General features: G+C 37.9%; 1 protein-coding gene across 1 annotated transcript; it reads left to right on the top strand.

Moving 5' to 3' along the window:
• Positions 1-448: 448 nt before the first annotated feature.
• On the top strand, positions 449-16720 carry LOC104536117 (glycine dehydrogenase (decarboxylating), mitochondrial-like; the record flags this gene model as incomplete). Its single annotated transcript, XM_010178650.1, has 12 exons — positions 449-582; positions 5291-5455; positions 8278-8355; positions 9043-9190; positions 9339-9535; positions 12058-12154; positions 13181-13286; positions 14332-14471; positions 15237-15317; positions 15890-15987; positions 16500-16584; positions 16679-16720. Coding segments are annotated over exons 1-12 (1302 nt in total), but the record flags the coding sequence as incomplete, so codon positions are not given.
• Positions 16721-17126: the final 406 nt, after the last annotated feature.

The raw sequence follows: 17126 nt of genomic DNA, 5'->3' as shown, positions 1-17126 counted from the left end.
TCTAGCTTTGTTAGAAACACTAAATCATGGTTGTGGATGGCTATGGCTTCATGCAGTGCTGATTCTGCAAGGTTTAGCTAATCAAAGGTGTTTTCTGAGTTATGTTTTAATGCATGTCCAAGAGACCCAGAATATACGTTGCATTAGCACAAAAAAGGGTTCCATAAGCCGTTTTCCTGCAGCTGTTACTCTCACAATTTTTTCCACATTATTAAGTTACTGCATTTTGCAGAATTTTGGCAAATTTTTACTTTCCCAGAATATTTAACCATCTTTTTATTTTCTCTTTAAACTGTGCTTTGTCTGCCCTTTATTCTACTGTTTAGATTTGCTTCAACAATGTTGTTGTTTTGGTTTTTTTTACAGAGGTGTACAAGGCATTTCAGTTAAATACTGTTAGCTTTATATGTAAGTGTAGTTTTCTGACATAATTTCTTTTCAATTAGGTGAAAATGAAATCCTTGAAACTCTATACAATATTGCAAGCAAGAACAAGATATGGAGGTCTTACATTGGCATGGGTTATTACAACTGCTCAGTGCCTCAGCCCATTGCACGGAATTTGTTGGAGAATGCAGGATGGTAATGTACCATATTTTATTTTTAAATGCATATGTATAAATATATGTTTGAAGTTTGTTTTCCGAAAAAGCAGAGACAAACATACCCCAACCTCTTTTTCTGACTAAGGCTTTCATATGTTGATACTAATGTGTAAGTGTAGGAACTGTGTAGTTCATGCTGAGGCTAGAGAGGAAAATGAATACTTCTGACTTTAGAAGATGCTTTTTTGGTAAAATATCTCATTGTTTTTTTGACTTCTATTTGCAGATCCTGTTTATTATGAACTAAACCAAGAATTTTTGTTTGTTTTAAGGAAGTATACGTTTTAGCTCCTGCAGAAAAGTAATTCTTTCCTTACTTCTGCCTGAATTTAAACCGTCTCTTTCCTGCACTGCTGTAGGCAATTTTGGGTGGAGGTATTTAAATACTATGCAATACTCTGATCATGGTTTTCTGATGAGGAAGTAAGAAGCCTTGAAAATGTTAAAGGCTTTTCTCTTGGTATTTCTTCCTTGATATTTTTTTGAAAAAAGACTTTCAAGAGTTTGAATGTGTATCTGTAAAGTATGTTCTTGTCTGGACAAATAATTCACTGATGCCTGAAAGCAGGTAGACAGCAATACTTGTTAATTCATTTATGAAGAGACTGAGAATATTGTACTTTGTTCTCGTGACACAGCTGACACTTCATTTTTTTGGGACAAGCAAAAGAATAGACCGGAATCTGAATGATACTGGTTTAATTTTTTTTCTTTTACTTAAAAAGGAAGATATTGTAATGTTTTAATACATTGGTTTATATCTTATGGACAGCATTAATCTAAGTAATAATGGCGTTTTGTCTCTTGATGAACTTCTCCTGACAAAGGCACTAAGGCTTGATTATAAATACTCGTTTAGCACTGGCATTTCTCTAAAGAATTGTAACTCAGAAATGATGCAACAGAAAAATGAAGTTTATTGTGGAGTCTCACTTTTCAACAGACTGAATGCCACTGATACTCTGCATTGTCTTATTTGGTTTAGAAGTTCCCTTATCTCTAGTCAGTGACATCCTTTTTTTTAGTGTATGAAAATAGTAACTTTCAACTTTATTACTAAGTAATTTTTATTTTAATAAAAGCAGTATTTAAAGGTTATCTGTATATATATAAAAATACCAACCGAACAAATTCAAATTAGTCAGTGTAAAAAGCCATTGTTACTTATCTGCTTTATTTTTTATACTTTGGGTTGCCATAAATTGGTCTATGTATCTGTAGACCTCCAAGTCTATGTATTTTTAGACTTGTCTGCTCTATGTGCATCTCAGACTTTTGAACTGATGAAAAAGTTGCACCATTTGCAATCAAGGAGTCTATTCAATACATCTATACAGACTTTAATTTGACTTTATCTCCGCTTACTTTTTGCAACATATGCACTCTAAATATTTCAGTACAGTGCTGCAAAACAAATAATCAGTTGCTAGAGGCAAAAATAAGAACAGGAAAAGGTAAGTGGAACAGAAGGAACTGCTTATTTTTAAATTCTAAGAATTGAGTTAATGTAACAACTGGGAAAGTCAATCCAGAAATCTGTTCTTGGAGTGTCCAGTAAAATAAAACCAGATGGCTGAAAGCTAAAATTTTAGATGGCTTAAGTGAAGGCTAAAATGTTTGTTGGGGAGAGGGTGTGTGTGTTTGCATGTGTGCAAAAGGAACTCTCCAGACTTTATGGAAACTGTTTAGAAAATCGAACCTCTGCTTCCAGGTTCTGAGAATGTAACACTCTCTGTGCTAACACACTTCACATTGCAGCTCCAAGGGAAATGCTGCAAGCTCAGACTTACTGTTCCTCATCAATTCTGCCTCCCTCATGTGAGCCGTAGTTTCTCATTGCTTGGCATTCATTAGAGCAAGTTTTTCGTTTGAATACAATGTAAGTTTTTAGAAGGTTGTTTGTAGAAGTCTGTAAACACGGAAGTGCTGCCTTCACAGTATTTAGGACACTTGGACTTGCTAGGAGGAGATCAGAAGCAAAGGTGTAGATTTCAGGAGGAAACTTATGAGAACAAAATGTATTTTTCGCTGGAACTGAGACTAATGACTCATACAGCTTTCTTTAGAAGATTACCAGAAAACTCCTCCCAAGTCTCAGATTCTGTTAAGAAAATACTCAACACTGTTGGAGTTTTGAAACTTTTTTAAGTATTTGGACAATGATCTGTAGTATCTCTGTTCACAATAAAAGCTGAATAGCTTCATTACTATGAGATAAGACTGTCTGACCAAAACTATGCATCAATAAGTGCCTGGGAAGTCAGATATTTTTCAGATAACTTTTTACCCAAAGAACACTTTAATCGAAAGTTAGAGAAAAAGCGGAGAGATTTCTGTTGTGGACCTGAAATGCTACAGTTAAAATTCTAGTCACCTGAATGAGGGATTTGACTTAGTCACAGAGGGTAGAGAATAAGTATCCCTTATTTTTGATACTTGATTTCCTTTGCTCTTGGTTACCGCCTGCTAACACTTCCTTGTTCCTAGCAATAACTACTATGAGTGGTATTTCTTGACACTTTTTGTTCTGTTTCTGGGTAGCCGATTTGAGTGATCTACTTTGAAGCAGTCATTGCAATGTCTACCTCTAATTATTTAAGTAATATCTTAGGAAGGTATGTTCTCATCAAGTAAGAAGTTGTGATCATTACTCACATCATAAGAAAGATAGTTTGTCTTTGAAGACAAAATAGAGAATTTTGCACCACATGAACAGCTACAACATTAACGTCTTTTAGCACAATTTGCAGCCAAAATAAATGTGAAGTATTGATTCTCTACTACTGTTTTTTCTTTTTTTCCCTACCTTTCTCATTTCTGTCAGTCCCTAATTAGTAATGGTTTAACAAAACAATGTTCTCGTTCGAATGATCAATAAAGCCAGTATATTAAGCTTTAATTAAAATCTTTTAACTGATTATTCTGGCAAGTACTATCCAATGAGTCTTAATTTTATTTTTCTTCTCTTGCCCTGAGTAATGTTTCTCTAATGCATTTCAACTAATTTCAATGCTTTAATTCTTATTAGTCTAATTCTAGTTCCCCCTGCAAGTTATAATGCCAGAAAGGCCTTTAGCTGAAATAAAAGGAGAAAGTAAGATTGTTAACTTCAAGTACAGAGGAGTTTCTTTTATTAAGCAGAAAAACTCATTGTTCATGCAAAGGAATTGGGAATAACGCTTTTTGTTGATGAGAACTGAGTGGGCAGGGGGAAAACATTCAGAAAACTAATCTTCTTACTCCCAGCTTATTTGACAAACTGAAAACTGGATTTAGCAGCCATGGAGAAAAAAAAATTACTATTGTGATGAGCAATGTTGCATGCAGTTCAGGACATGCTCTCACTTGTGAACTGTGCAGTCAAGTATAGGGTCATAAGTAGTTTAGTGTTAGACATAGCTAAAAAAGGAAGAAAAAAACTTCAATATTTGGGAAAATAATAAATATTTTTCTAATTGATATATAGCTATTTCTTTCTGTGACTGTACTGAGTGGTGTATTTGAGAAATTTGAGCAGATGTATCATTTAAATAGACAGGAAATATATTAGCATCATATATTACACTTTGAGTTCACCTATTGAGTATGTCCTTTATAGCTCTTCCGTTCTTTTCTTCAGGACTTTTTTCCTGTCTTCTCTCTTGCATTACTATTTCATTGCTCCTCTCATCTTGCTCTATACCACAGGTTCTGCAGCTTGTTCTTTAAAAGTCTTTGTTGCTCACCTTCTATTGACATGACTTGAGCTTCTAAATAAGTCATTCTCTCCTTTAGGATTATACCTTCACCTATAAACATTTTTCAAAAGTCTAGGGCTTACTACCACCCTTTCAGGAAAGAAACTGTTTTCTTCCATTGTTAGAAAATAGAGGCCACAAGTGTTCCCACTTACCACTTGTTTCTGGGCTGCTGCTCTGAAATCAAACTGGCATAAAGTCTGTCCTGAACCGCAGTAGAATTCAGTACTCAAATTTCCAGCAGCAAGAGGAGACTCTGATTGCTTTTCTTGCCTTTCATCCCTGGATCCATGCTGCTTTGTTTTTCTGGACTGTTATAATAGAGTCTTTCCCTTAGAGTGTTGCCTTTTCTAAGGAATTGCTTGTGTTGCCTCTAATGTTTTGTTCTGCAAGTGATGACAGCCAAAACTCACATCAGTCCCTCTTCCCCTCACTAACATATATGGGAAATGTCATTTCACAAGAAGCTGCGTATTTCTGAGCTTGATCCTGTGAAGTGCCAGTGCGTTTCCTCCCGTAAGAGTGCAGAAGACTTGGCAAATAAAGGGCTTCAGAAACAGTGTTGAAAGATGAAGGCAATACCTAGATATGATTGAACTACACATGCTTATTTGGATTATGTGACTTGACTCAGTTCTCCCAGACTCAGTGTCTACTTCCTTGTCCAAGATGCACTCACACCTCTGTTTTAAAAGCAATTTCTTTTTTCAAAACAGAGAAATAGAATTATTCTCCTATAAAAAGCCAAGTCAGTACCAGAAGAGAAAATATTCTCAGGCTTCCTGGACAGTAATAAATTACAACCATCTAAATACAACTGTTTTCTAACAAACTTAGTGAATTATGCTTTACAATTTATTTTTCTTATGACACAGTTCAGTTACATATTGACATTATTCTGTTAACACATTTATTCCTAGACTCAAACTCGGAATTCTTTTCTTACAGGGTTACCCAGTATACTCCTTACCAGCCTGAGGTCTCCCAGGGCAGGCTAGAGAGCCTGCTAAATTACCAGACTATGGTGTGCGACATCACGGGAATGGATGTGGCTAACGCATCTTTGCTGGATGAGGGGACAGCTGCTGCAGAAGCCATGCAATTATGTCACAGGTACTATGTTTAAATGTATAGTTAAATCACAGCAGGAAGGAATTGTGGAGTTTAAACAGCATCTCCTCTGTGTAGGCATGGATAGGTGAGTGGGCTGAAGTTGAGTGTGGCCTTTTCACTGTGAGCAGATCACTAAATAACTGTAGCTGTTAAGCCCCCAGAGATAGTGTTGATGTGAATGTTTAACTCAGACAGCCTTAAGAAATGTAAGGACCTAGAAACAAAGGAAAAGTCTGAAACAAGGAAGACTTGGGTGGAGGAGAGTCAAGTTAGAGAATACTTAAGCAAACTGGACTTGGACAAGTCTGTGGGCCTTGATGTGATACACCCATGAGTATTGAGGAAGCCACCTGATGTCATTGTGAGGCCACTCTTGTTTATCTCTGAAAAATCATGGTGACTGAGAGAGGTGCCTCAGCACTGGAGGAAAGCCAGATTTCACTACTATCTTCAGGAAAGGCAGGATTGAGGATGCAAGGAACTACTGCCTGGTTAGCCTCTCCTCAATCCCACGAAAATAATGGAACAGCTGCTACTCCTGGAAACCCTTTCCAGACATGTGAAGGTCAAGAGGGTGATCAGGAGTCACCAACATGGATTCACACAGGGGAAGTCATACTTGACCAGCCTGCTAACTTTCTACAGTTAAATGTCTGGCTTGGTAGGTGAGAGGAGAACAGTGGGTGTTGTCTACCTTGATGGTCTCCCTTAAATTCTCACAAGGAAGCTGAGGAAGTATGGGCTGGATGAGGTGAGACTGAGGTGGACTGAAAGCTGCTTGAATGGCTGGGCCCAGAGAGTGGTGATCAGTGACATGAAGTCTAGTTGGAGGCCAGTTGTTAGTGGCATACCCCAGGGGCAACACTGGGTACAATTTATAATCTGGATGATGGAGCCGAGCGTATCCTCAGCAAGCTTGCCGATAACGCAGAACTGGGAGGAGCAGCTGATGGAGCAGAGTTTTGCTGACATCCAGAGGGACCTTGACAGGCTGGAGAAATGGGCTGACAGGAACCTCATGAAGTTCAACAAGGGATGTGCAAAGTGCTGCATCTAGAGAGAAACGACCCCAGACATATGGGGTACATGATGGGTGCAGGCAGGCTGGAAAGCAGCTTTGCAGAAAAGTCCTTTAATGGTCCAGGGGGACACCAGGTTGAACACAAGCCAGCAATATGTTCTGGTGGCAAAAAAGGCAAATAGTATCCTGGGATGCAGTAGGAGGAGTGTTGCCAACAGGTCAACGGAGGTGATCCTTCCCCTCTCCTCAGCACTGGTGAAGCCACACCTGGAGTACTGTGCCCAGTTTTGGGCTCCCTAGTACAGGAGAGATACAGACATACTGGAGAGAGTCTGATTGCCCTGCCATTGGTACCAGTGCAGCTGCTGGCACCCAGACACACACCTGCTCCAGCTACTACCACCAGAGATACACAGAGCCCTGTGGCTATGGTGCTGTTCAGTTGCTGGCACTGAAGTCCACTCAGTCTGGCCGCTCCATTTGCTGCACCACGGGTGTATGGGATCCTAGGTGGTCCAACTCCAGCTGCTGGCACCCAGGCAGCCATATACACCCACCCCCCGTCCTGGAATACAGTCTCCTCACCCATGAAATGAGTCAGAAAGGAATTTGACAAGAAGAGAGGACAGACTGCACTGGTTGGGTGCACCTACATCAACCAGCAACTATTTATATATGACTGGCCCTGTTTACTCCCTTACCACTCTATTTTCTTACACTTGCTCCTCCCAGAATCACTTAGCTGTATCTCTTTTCCCCTAAACATCTCATAATAAGCCCTTGCAATCCCAGAATGCTCTTCCCCTGCACCCCATAATGTCTTCCTCGCAGGGGAGCCCAGACAGGGTGACTGGGTTAATTAATTAATTTTAGTTTCACTTGCCTTGGAACCTCTGTGCTCCTTTGTGCTTGTGGATTGGGCCTGTGATGGGCTGATATTTCTTGTGATGGGCCTGAGAGCAGCAAGGACAAGGTATTATTTGGTCTCCCCCGCCTGCCATTGCCACTCAGTAGGCTACAGAGGAGCTTTTATTGCACAGCCTAGAAGTCAGTGGCATGAATCTCTTTGGTCCATGAACACTGGAGTCCAAATTGTTTTTTTTTCCACTAGTGGTTAAAAGGCTTTTTAAAAAACAGTTAAGTGTGTCAGTCCCAAGCTGCTAAAAGTTAAACTGTTACTGGTATATCCAAATTTACTTTCAGAGATCTCTACTGGAGGATTTGAAAGGGATCTACAAATCAAATGAAATCTGAGAGATGATTGAAGATCAATGTGGGGCTGTATATCAGGAAGGAGATTACACAGCAGTAACTGTGTCGTAACTATTCAGTTGTTCAAAGCATCGATCTGACATAAAACCAAGTTTAGCAGAGAAAACTAGGCAGTTGTCTTAGTCTCCGTTTTCCTGCTTTGATGGCTTATGTTTGGTTATCCAGGGCAACACTGAAAATCTGTTTTAAAAACCATGGTTGTATTCCTTTAAAATAGAGCAGTGTGTGAGTGTGTCTGTGTGTGTAGGCATTTCTGCAGCTTCTTACATTGGCTCCTTGTTCTGTTTCATAGTCTATTTTAATTTTTGACATGTATGAATCACATTTTAGTGTCTAAAAGGAATGTTCTTAATTTAAATGGACCAGAATTTTCATTCAATCTTACATTTAATTTGGTTATGATCACCAACATTTACAACTGCCTTTAAACTTAGGAAAACTGACATTTAGAAGCAAATTAATTTTATTTCTGTGGAAAACAATATATTCTTGATACATAACTCTTCTTTTTTCCCTTTCTTTCTAACAGGCATAACAAAAGAAGGAAGTTCTATGTAGATGTCCGATGCCACCCTCAAACTATAGCAGTGGTCCAAACTAGAGCAAAGTAACATTTTTCTCCATTTTCCTTCATATCTTTTCATTTACATTGTATCCTTTTTCATCTTTGCCTCTTCACCATATACCTAATGTTTTTTTAATATGGGATTATACTTGCTTTGCAAATTAGAAACAAATTTGTTAACATTTGGCATTGCTTCTACTTTTCCATTCAAATACAACTGCAAAGTAATTAAAGATGTTTAAAAAGAGACTAAATGTTTGATACAAAGCAAATATTTAATTTTCCTGTTAAGTTGTTTCTGCAAATATATACATTTGGTTATTGAAATCAGTATGGTAATTTTTTTTAACTAGAAAATTAATTACCCTAGATAGTGAAACTTATCTTTTAATGAAAGCTGAGACCATTTTAAGTTTACAGTTTAAAGCAAACATGTTCTAAAAATATGACTTGATTCTCAAACATGCTAAAGCAGCAAAATGTTGATATCAAGTAGCTTATGCATCCTCGGCTCTGCTTTGCTCCATATTTCTGATGATGATATAAAATTAAATTATTATTCTGTACTGTATACCACTATCTCAATGTTTAGCACTGCAAAGCATGTTCAGCTCTCTGTATGTTCAAGAGAAAAGTCATATATAAGTCCATGAAAACATCATATTAAGTACCACTCCAAGGCAGGAAGTGGTTTGAATATGTTGTCTTCTTCATGTTTTTGTTTTCCAGTTATACGGGTGTTATTACTGAGCTGAAATTACCCTATGAGATGGATTTCAGTGGAAAGGATGTCAGTGGAGTGTTGTTTCAGTATCCAGACACTGAAGGGAATGTGGAAGACTTTTCTGAACTTGTTGAAAGAGCTCATCAGAATGGGGTAAAGTAAATTTTATTGTTCTCACAGATTTCAATCTGGCGCATCAAACAGCCATACTCATAGTTTGTATTCTGTTCAAATTTCACTTGCATGCACACACGATTCCTTCAGAAAAGGAGCTGACTGCTCTGTGCACTTCTGTTCTCAGACGCTCACCTGCTGTGCTACTGATCTTCTGGCTCTCTGTATTCTGAAGCCTCCTGGGGAGTTTGGGGTAGATGTTGTCCTGGGTAACTCCCAGAGATTTGGCGTGCCGCTCTGCTACGGGGGACCCCATGCAGCATTCTTTACTGTCAAGGAAAGTCTCGTGAGGATGATGCCGGGCAGAATGGTGGGCGTTACAAGGTAAGGGCTTCCTTGACGCTTGGTGTCTTCAGGGAAAATCAAAATAAAACACATTATGACCATCTTGCGCATCCTTTAGGAGTAACAGCTGACCATTATGGTGTAGCAAACACCTTTTTTCTTGAAAACTGAGAGAATATAAGTTGCCTTTAATTTTTAGGAAGCAAGCTGAAGAGCTGCATTTGTGTGGAATGAAGCTGTGAACTGTCTATAGTACTTGCCGCAATGTGAGTTGAAGAGTTAACGGAACAGCAGAGAAGATTAATTGTGATGGCAGGAGGCTTTGCAAGCTAACTTACTCAACTTATTCTGTACTGTTAGACATTTTTCTCTGACATTCAGTAATTAAAAACATGTGAAGAAGCAGAAAATTCAGTGAACCTCCTAGATAAACAAGAAGGAACTTAATCTAGTTAAAATTTTAGTCATACTTTAACAAAGCAGAGAAATAGTGTGCAAAATTTACCTCAGATTCTTGTTATTGGTGCCATATCTTGAATTTTGACAAGATGTCTGACTGGAAGTAGTAGAAATGCAAAGTAATTGTCACTGGAAAGACTGCATATCTTTGACGCAGAAGATATTCAGAAGTAATTCTGCCAAAATAACCAGTGTCATTAACAGTTATCAGTAAGCTTAGAAATACTTCATTTGTATAGTAATATTCCATCCAATATATTTTTAATCTTGTTGCATATGCCGAGGGTATCCTCAGGCTTAACTCATAGTTCTGAAATCTGATCCCCAATTCAGATTTAGATCAGAAGTCTGGTACAGTGTTTTACAGAAGAACAGTAGTTCTGTTTATCATGGTCATGTTACTGCTACTCTATGACTACATCTGGTTTAATATTTTTAATCTACTTTCATCTTTCTGCATCTCAAGAAAGTTGGAAAAGAAGATGTTAAAATGGAAAAAGCTGTGGTACTTACTGAATGCAGCTCTCTGCTGTGGATTTTTTTAAGTTTTGGATCACAGAATGATTGAGGGTGGAAGAGATCTTTGGAGGTCATCTAGTCCAACCCCACTGCTCAAGCAGGGTGACCTTGCGCCAGTAGCCCAGGACCATGTGCTGTCTTCTGAAGATCTCAGAGGAAGGAAACTCCACAGTTTCAATGGGCAACCTGTGCCAGTGCTCAGTCACCCTCTCAGTGAAAAAGTGTTTCCTACAGTTCAGTAGGAACCTCCCGTACTTCAGCCTGCACCCACTACCTCTGGTCCTGTCACTGGGCACTGCTGATAAAAGCTTGGCTTCATCGTCTTTGCACCCTCCCTTTAGGTATTTATGTACATTGATGAGGTTCTCCCTGAGCCTTCTCTTCTCCAGGCTGAACAGTCCCTCAGCCTTTTCTTGAAGGATAGATGCTGCAGTCCCTTCAACATCTTACTGGCACTTCACTGAGCTCTCTCCAATATGTCCATGTCTCTTTTGTACTGAGGAGCCCAGAACTGGATGCAGCACTTCCAGTGTGGCCTCACCAGTTCTGAGGAGGGCAGGGATCACTTCCCTTGACTTGTTGACAAAGCTTTGCCTAATGAAGCCCAGGATATCTCTTGACTTCTTTGTTGTGTGGGCACATTGCTGGCTGTTGTTCAACTTGGTGTCGCCCACGACCCTGAGGGTCTTTTCTGCCAAGCTGCTTCCCAGCTGGGTGGCCCCCAACACGTACTGGTGCATGAAGTTCTTCGCCAATTGCAGCACTTTGTACTTCCCCTTGTTGAACTTCATGAGGTTCCTGTCAGCTGATTTCTCCAGCCTGTCAAGGTCCCTCTGGATGGGCTGATGATAAACTAAGGTGTATGGTGAAAATCCTCAGACAACTGCTAGAGTAAAAGTGATTAGATATCTGATAACTGGTGCACAAATATTTGAGGCAAGTAGTCTAGCTATTCAAACCCCCACATGTGTACACATATATTTGTATAAATATGTTCATAGTTCGTCCATTTCTTTCTATGACTGTTCTGAAAGTTTTCACAGTTCTAAAAGATATTAGATTGGCTCTTACCTCTCCACTTTTAACATTTTAGGAACTCTACAAAAGGACCTCTGAAAGGATGGATTAGCCAGAGCCCTTTCGGTTATCTTGTACAACCTTGTTGGATGGGTTATTTTTATATATAAACTCAACATGGTCTTACTTGACATCATTAGAAAAGGTGCTGCCTTCTCAGTGTTTGTTCAAATTAAATTCTGTATTACTATTCTGTTAAAACAGTTGCAATAATCTGTGGCATTTTAAGGCAAATACCATGTTTTGGTGTAGTAGGCTTAGAAGACTCACTGTGTGCTCTACCTGATCAGACACATTTGCCAGCCATGATGTAAATAGATATCTAGAGATTTTAGCCTCACTCTCTGTTTGATATCACAGCTGTCCTGTCTTATGCTTTATTCTCTCTAGCACCTTTCTCTCTCTGAGCATAGATAACTAGTTTCGGGATAGCATGCATAGATCCCAATGTCTTAATTTACTGTAATTTTAAAGTAACAGAAGCAACATTTTCACTTGTAACTTAGAGATGCAAATGGAAAGGAAGTGTACCGACTTGCTTTGCAAACTCGAGAGCAGCATATCAGGAGGGATAAAGCTACCAGCAACATCTGCACAGCACAGGTAATTTGTCATGCTGTATTTTCAGTGGTAGAAAGGAACAAGTTAATCCGTAAGATTATAGTCCTAACATCACATTAGTTTGAGTCAGCTTTACTTTTGAGAGTTTTTGCTAGAAAAATGAAGAAAATTGAAATATTCTATATTTGTTTTGAGTCCTTTGCAAAGTCGAAGCCTGCTTGAAAAGAAGGTATTGGTATCTGATTCCTTCTAACCCTGAATTTATGCAGTGTCGTGAGTTCATCTGTCTCAGAGGATGAATGCCACTGAGTGGTGCTGTGTTTGTTATGGATGAGACAGAGTTCTTAATAAAATGGAAAGGAATTCTAATTATTTAGAAATAGCTCACTCAAGGTAAAAAAAAATTAAAATTCTAAAACTTCTTGTTCAAATTGTCACAACTTGTATTTTTGACTGTGATTTGATACAAAAACATTACATTGCCAAAGAGCAGTTTTCTTTACAAGAAAATACCATGATGAATAAGTAATTATCCAAAATAATTATCTTCAGCATGCCTCCACAGACCTTCAGCCAGACAAGTTCGTAATTTTTTCTGTTCCTATCAATGCTCTTCTCATGCTTCTTAATGTGCCAGATTTTGAAGAGGGATTTACTAATATTAGGATCAGCTTAATTACATAGTATTCATGAGATATTCCATAATTTTTTGTACCAATCTTAACAATGAATTTTCTATGAGACTAGTTTTACTTGAGAGTCTTCAAATGTCTTTGTTGCAGTTGTTCAATCTAAGTTCATGTTAATTGCTGACACAGTTATTTTTCAAAGGGCATTGAGTTGATAATCAGTGCTTACAGTTTCATAGAAGTATTTTGCCTTTCCTTTTGCCTGTTATTTTGTAGGCAATGTGTAATCAAGTATAACATTAGCTGAGTATATGTAGTTGTCCCTTAGTGCTAAAGAGACTTTCCACTAGACTAACATGAAGTAATCTTTGAATATAAAAATAACAACAATAATAACAACAACAATAATAATAAAGTCCTAACTGTGTTTGGATCCTAGGCTCTTCTAGCTAACATGGCAGCCATGTTTGGTGTATACCATGGGTCTGATGGATTAAGGCATATTGCAAGACGGGTACACAATGCTACTCTAATCTTGGCTGAAGGTGAGTAGTGTTTGCAGGAACTGTTCTTAAATCCTTACACCTTCTCAAATAATACATCTTAAAGAAACTTACGGGGTTTTTTGCCAACTAATACATGTTCTCTCAACTCGAGAATATTTTAATACAAATACAAATAGCTAATATTTTAGTGTACTTCTGATAATGACATCCAAAAATTAAATATGTGATATGAGCTTGCAAGCTTTACTTCTGTTTCTTTGGGAAACTAGCAGAAGTCTACACAGCAAGTCTCTAGATGATAAGATTCAAATGCTGTTTTCAAGCTACACACTCTGTACTTCTCTTACTGGGCCATCCTACTTTACACACAGAAATCTGCACAGAATAATAATAACAACGTAAATTAGTCATAAATGAGATTAAAGAAGTTGGAACATTTCAGTTAAGCTGGGTAGAGTATAATACTTGCTGTGAACACTGAAATCCCAAAGCTTAACAGCTGACCTAAAGCACAGAATCTGTAGCAGAAAATTATGATTGCAGCTAGACTATGTAGTCTGGTAGGTTTTTTCACTGGCAATGACTATGATTGTTGTCAGAACTGGAATGCTTGGAATTGAGGAATGATTGCTGCAATTATCCATGCTTTATTTGCCAGCTTAACTGGAGGACCTATTGCTACTGTGAACAGCACTAAGACTCTAAACTTTGTTATGGCAAGCTCTGTGATGGTTAATATTCATTTATATAATACATTTTTTCTTTCCAGCCTTGTGATTTTGTCTTCATTGCATTCATATACCAAATCTGCTACTGTATATATTACAAATTTGATGTATCAGAAGGATCTTCCTTAGAGTCAGTCTGCATTATTAATTAGGTCTGAATCTGATTTAGATGCATTTCATGCACAGTGACATTTCCCTAAAAAGCTGGTGATTTTGCTGCCCTGTTCATAAGGGGAACATTTTGCTTTATTATGTAAAATAATTTACTTACGAGGTTAGTAGTATTGTTATACAAATACTGTGTAAGCAAGCAATACAGTATGCAGCTAATGGAATTAACTTACTGTTTTTTATAGGTCTCAAGCGAGCTGGTCATAAACTACATCATGATCTGTTCTTTGATACCTTGACGATCACGTGTGGATGCTCAGTCAAAGAGATTTTGGACAGGGCAGCACTTAGAAAGATAAATTTTCGAATTTATAGTGATGGCAGAGTAAGCAACTCCCTAAACTTTTCATAGATTTTGTAGCATGACTTCTTCATTAAGTTTCTAGTCATTACATGTGCTAAACAGAACAAAATTATTTAAGACTTCTTGGAATTTGCTCAAATATGTAAGTCAATTATAAAGGTAATATAAAGAACGAAGTTGTTGAGTCATGTACTGAACTTACAGAAGTAATAATTGTATTTTCATTGTATGCCTATTTAAAAAGATTATATAATTTTTTCATGTTAAATATGCCACTAACAGCTAGAGTGGAGACACTCTCAAACTTAATTAAATTAAATTAAATGCAAAGTGACTTCCAGAATTCAAATCCTGTGGCAGTATTTAAAGACAGATTGAAATCTAAACCACAGTTTGATAGGCACTAAGGACCTTCGACAAAATCTTACATATTCTGTAACATAGGATGGGGATAGTGCAGGTGGTCTAGCAAAATGGACAGTTTTCCTATTAAGTGGAAAACAGAAACATTAGAAGTGAGGTCACAAGTCTTGAAGCTTGTGAGCCATCTGGCCTAGATGGTTTAGCAGGGGAAAGGTAGGAGTTGGAATGTTTTATGTAAGTAAAATAAATTTCGTTGTCTGTCAGATAAAATGAAGTGATATTTACATATTGTTGAGTACGATGATTTTTTTAAAAATTTTTTTTTCCTCCTGTGTTTCTGGAATATTTTTTATTGATCAGAACAAATATACTATGCCTCCAGAATTGAGAGTTTTGACTAATTACTGTTGCTTTTATCCATAGTTTGGTGTATCACTTGATGAAACTGTAAATGAGAAAGACCTGGATGACATATTGTGGATTTTTGGTTGTGAGTCTTCAGCTGTAAGTAGACAATAGATCATATGAATTAAGATATCTGAATGTTTTGGAAGTTTAGTGAAAAGCAAAACTGCTCTTGGGATGGTGGTTGTCTATATGATGACCATTTGTTAAATACTGAGAATTTCAGATCCTCTCTTAAAGAAAGAGGCAGTATGAGATAACAATGATGTATGTAACTGAGTAATGCTGTTTTCTAATTGTGACACTTGGTTCTTTTGATCAGCTTGAACATCTTACATTTAGGCTGTTACTTGTTTAGTGAGTGTTGGGATATGGTGGTCAGTTTTTTCTCTCCCATTGGAATTTTTGTTGCATGTCTTTAGTAATTAGCAGCAATACTTCCAAGATGAGGACTACTGAGAGATCTGTACCCAGTTTTAATATAATGCCGTTGTCATGTTAGATATATACAGGTATGTATATATAATGATGTTTGGTGGGGGGTTTTTTAACCTAAAGAGCTGATTAGATCTTGAGGTAACTTGGTAGTATAAGCTAGTTCTGCCTGAAATTTACTGTGAAAAGAAAAATTTCTGTTAAAATATTTGATTCCTTGTTTCTTTGTGTCAAAGGAACTAATTGCTGAGGGTATGGGCGAGGAAACCAAAGGCATCCTTAGTACCCCATTTAAGAGAACTTCCAAATTCTTGACACATCAGGTTTTCAACAGGTCTGTGAAATTGCTGTATATCTGATATTTTAATGGAATCTGAAAGTATCTCCTTTCAAAAATGGTACTGGAGTCAACTGAGGACAGTTCTGTAGCTGTATTCACACAGTCACTCCTTAGTCTGAAATAATCTGTTTAGTAGCATTTTTAGATATCTTTCACATGTCAAATGAGCAAAGTAATACTCATAGTCACACAGGGGATGTGTTTTTCCATTTATCTGCTACATTGTACAAGCTGTTATTATTTGAGGACATAGCATCAGCAGACTTACTGCAGCCGTTGTATTCCATATTTGCTGATAGCATTTCTGAATGAATGGTAGTACGTGGTTTTCGTCCATGTTGCTATTAGCAAGCATAAAGTACTGATTTGGAAAGAAGTACCTAGTATATATTAAAAATTATCCCCAATATTAATTCTTTTTTATGGCTTTTCCTATGTTAGAGCACAGATCAACCAGCTGGTGTAGCTAATCTTCTTGCCTTAATACCACATTTTGTGTTCTCCAGCTATCACTCTGAGACAAATATCGTGCGGTACATGAAACGATTAGAAAACAAAGATATTTCCCTTGTTCACAGCATGATTCCTTTGGTAGGTATTTACCAAAAAGAGAAAAAAAATAGGTGCTTACATACATGTTGATATATTTTAATAAATACTGACAAAAATGTGTTTGTATTTTTAGGGATCGTGCACAATGAAGCTCAATAGTTCTGCTGAACTTACAGTAAGTTGCACTGCCAAGTCCACCAGTAAACCATGCCCCTAAGTGCCACATCTACACATCTTTTACCTTTTCACATCTACACCTCCAGGGATGGTGACTCAACCACTTCCGGGGGGAGCCTGTTCCAATGCTTGACAACCTTTTCAGTGAAGAAATTTTTCCTAATATCTAAATTAAACCTCCCCTGGTGCAACTTGAGGCCATTTCCTCTTGTCCTGCCACTTGATACCTGGGAGAAGAGATCGACAGCCACCCCACTATGACCTCTTTTCAGGCAGTTGTAGGGAGCGATGAGGTCTCCCCTGAGCCTCCTTTCCTCCTAAACAATTGCAGTTTCCTCAGCCACCCCTCATAAGACTAAGAGCAGCTTTATTATCCTTCTCTGGACACACTTCAGCACCTCAAT

This window comes from Mesitornis unicolor, unplaced genomic scaffold (genome assembly GCF_000695765.1).
Source record: "Mesitornis unicolor isolate BGI_N332 unplaced genomic scaffold, ASM69576v1 scaffold16832, whole genome shotgun sequence".
Classification (NCBI taxonomy): Eukaryota; Metazoa; Chordata; class Aves; order Mesitornithiformes; family Mesitornithidae; genus Mesitornis; species Mesitornis unicolor.
This window is presented reverse-complemented; position numbering and strand designations above follow the sequence as displayed.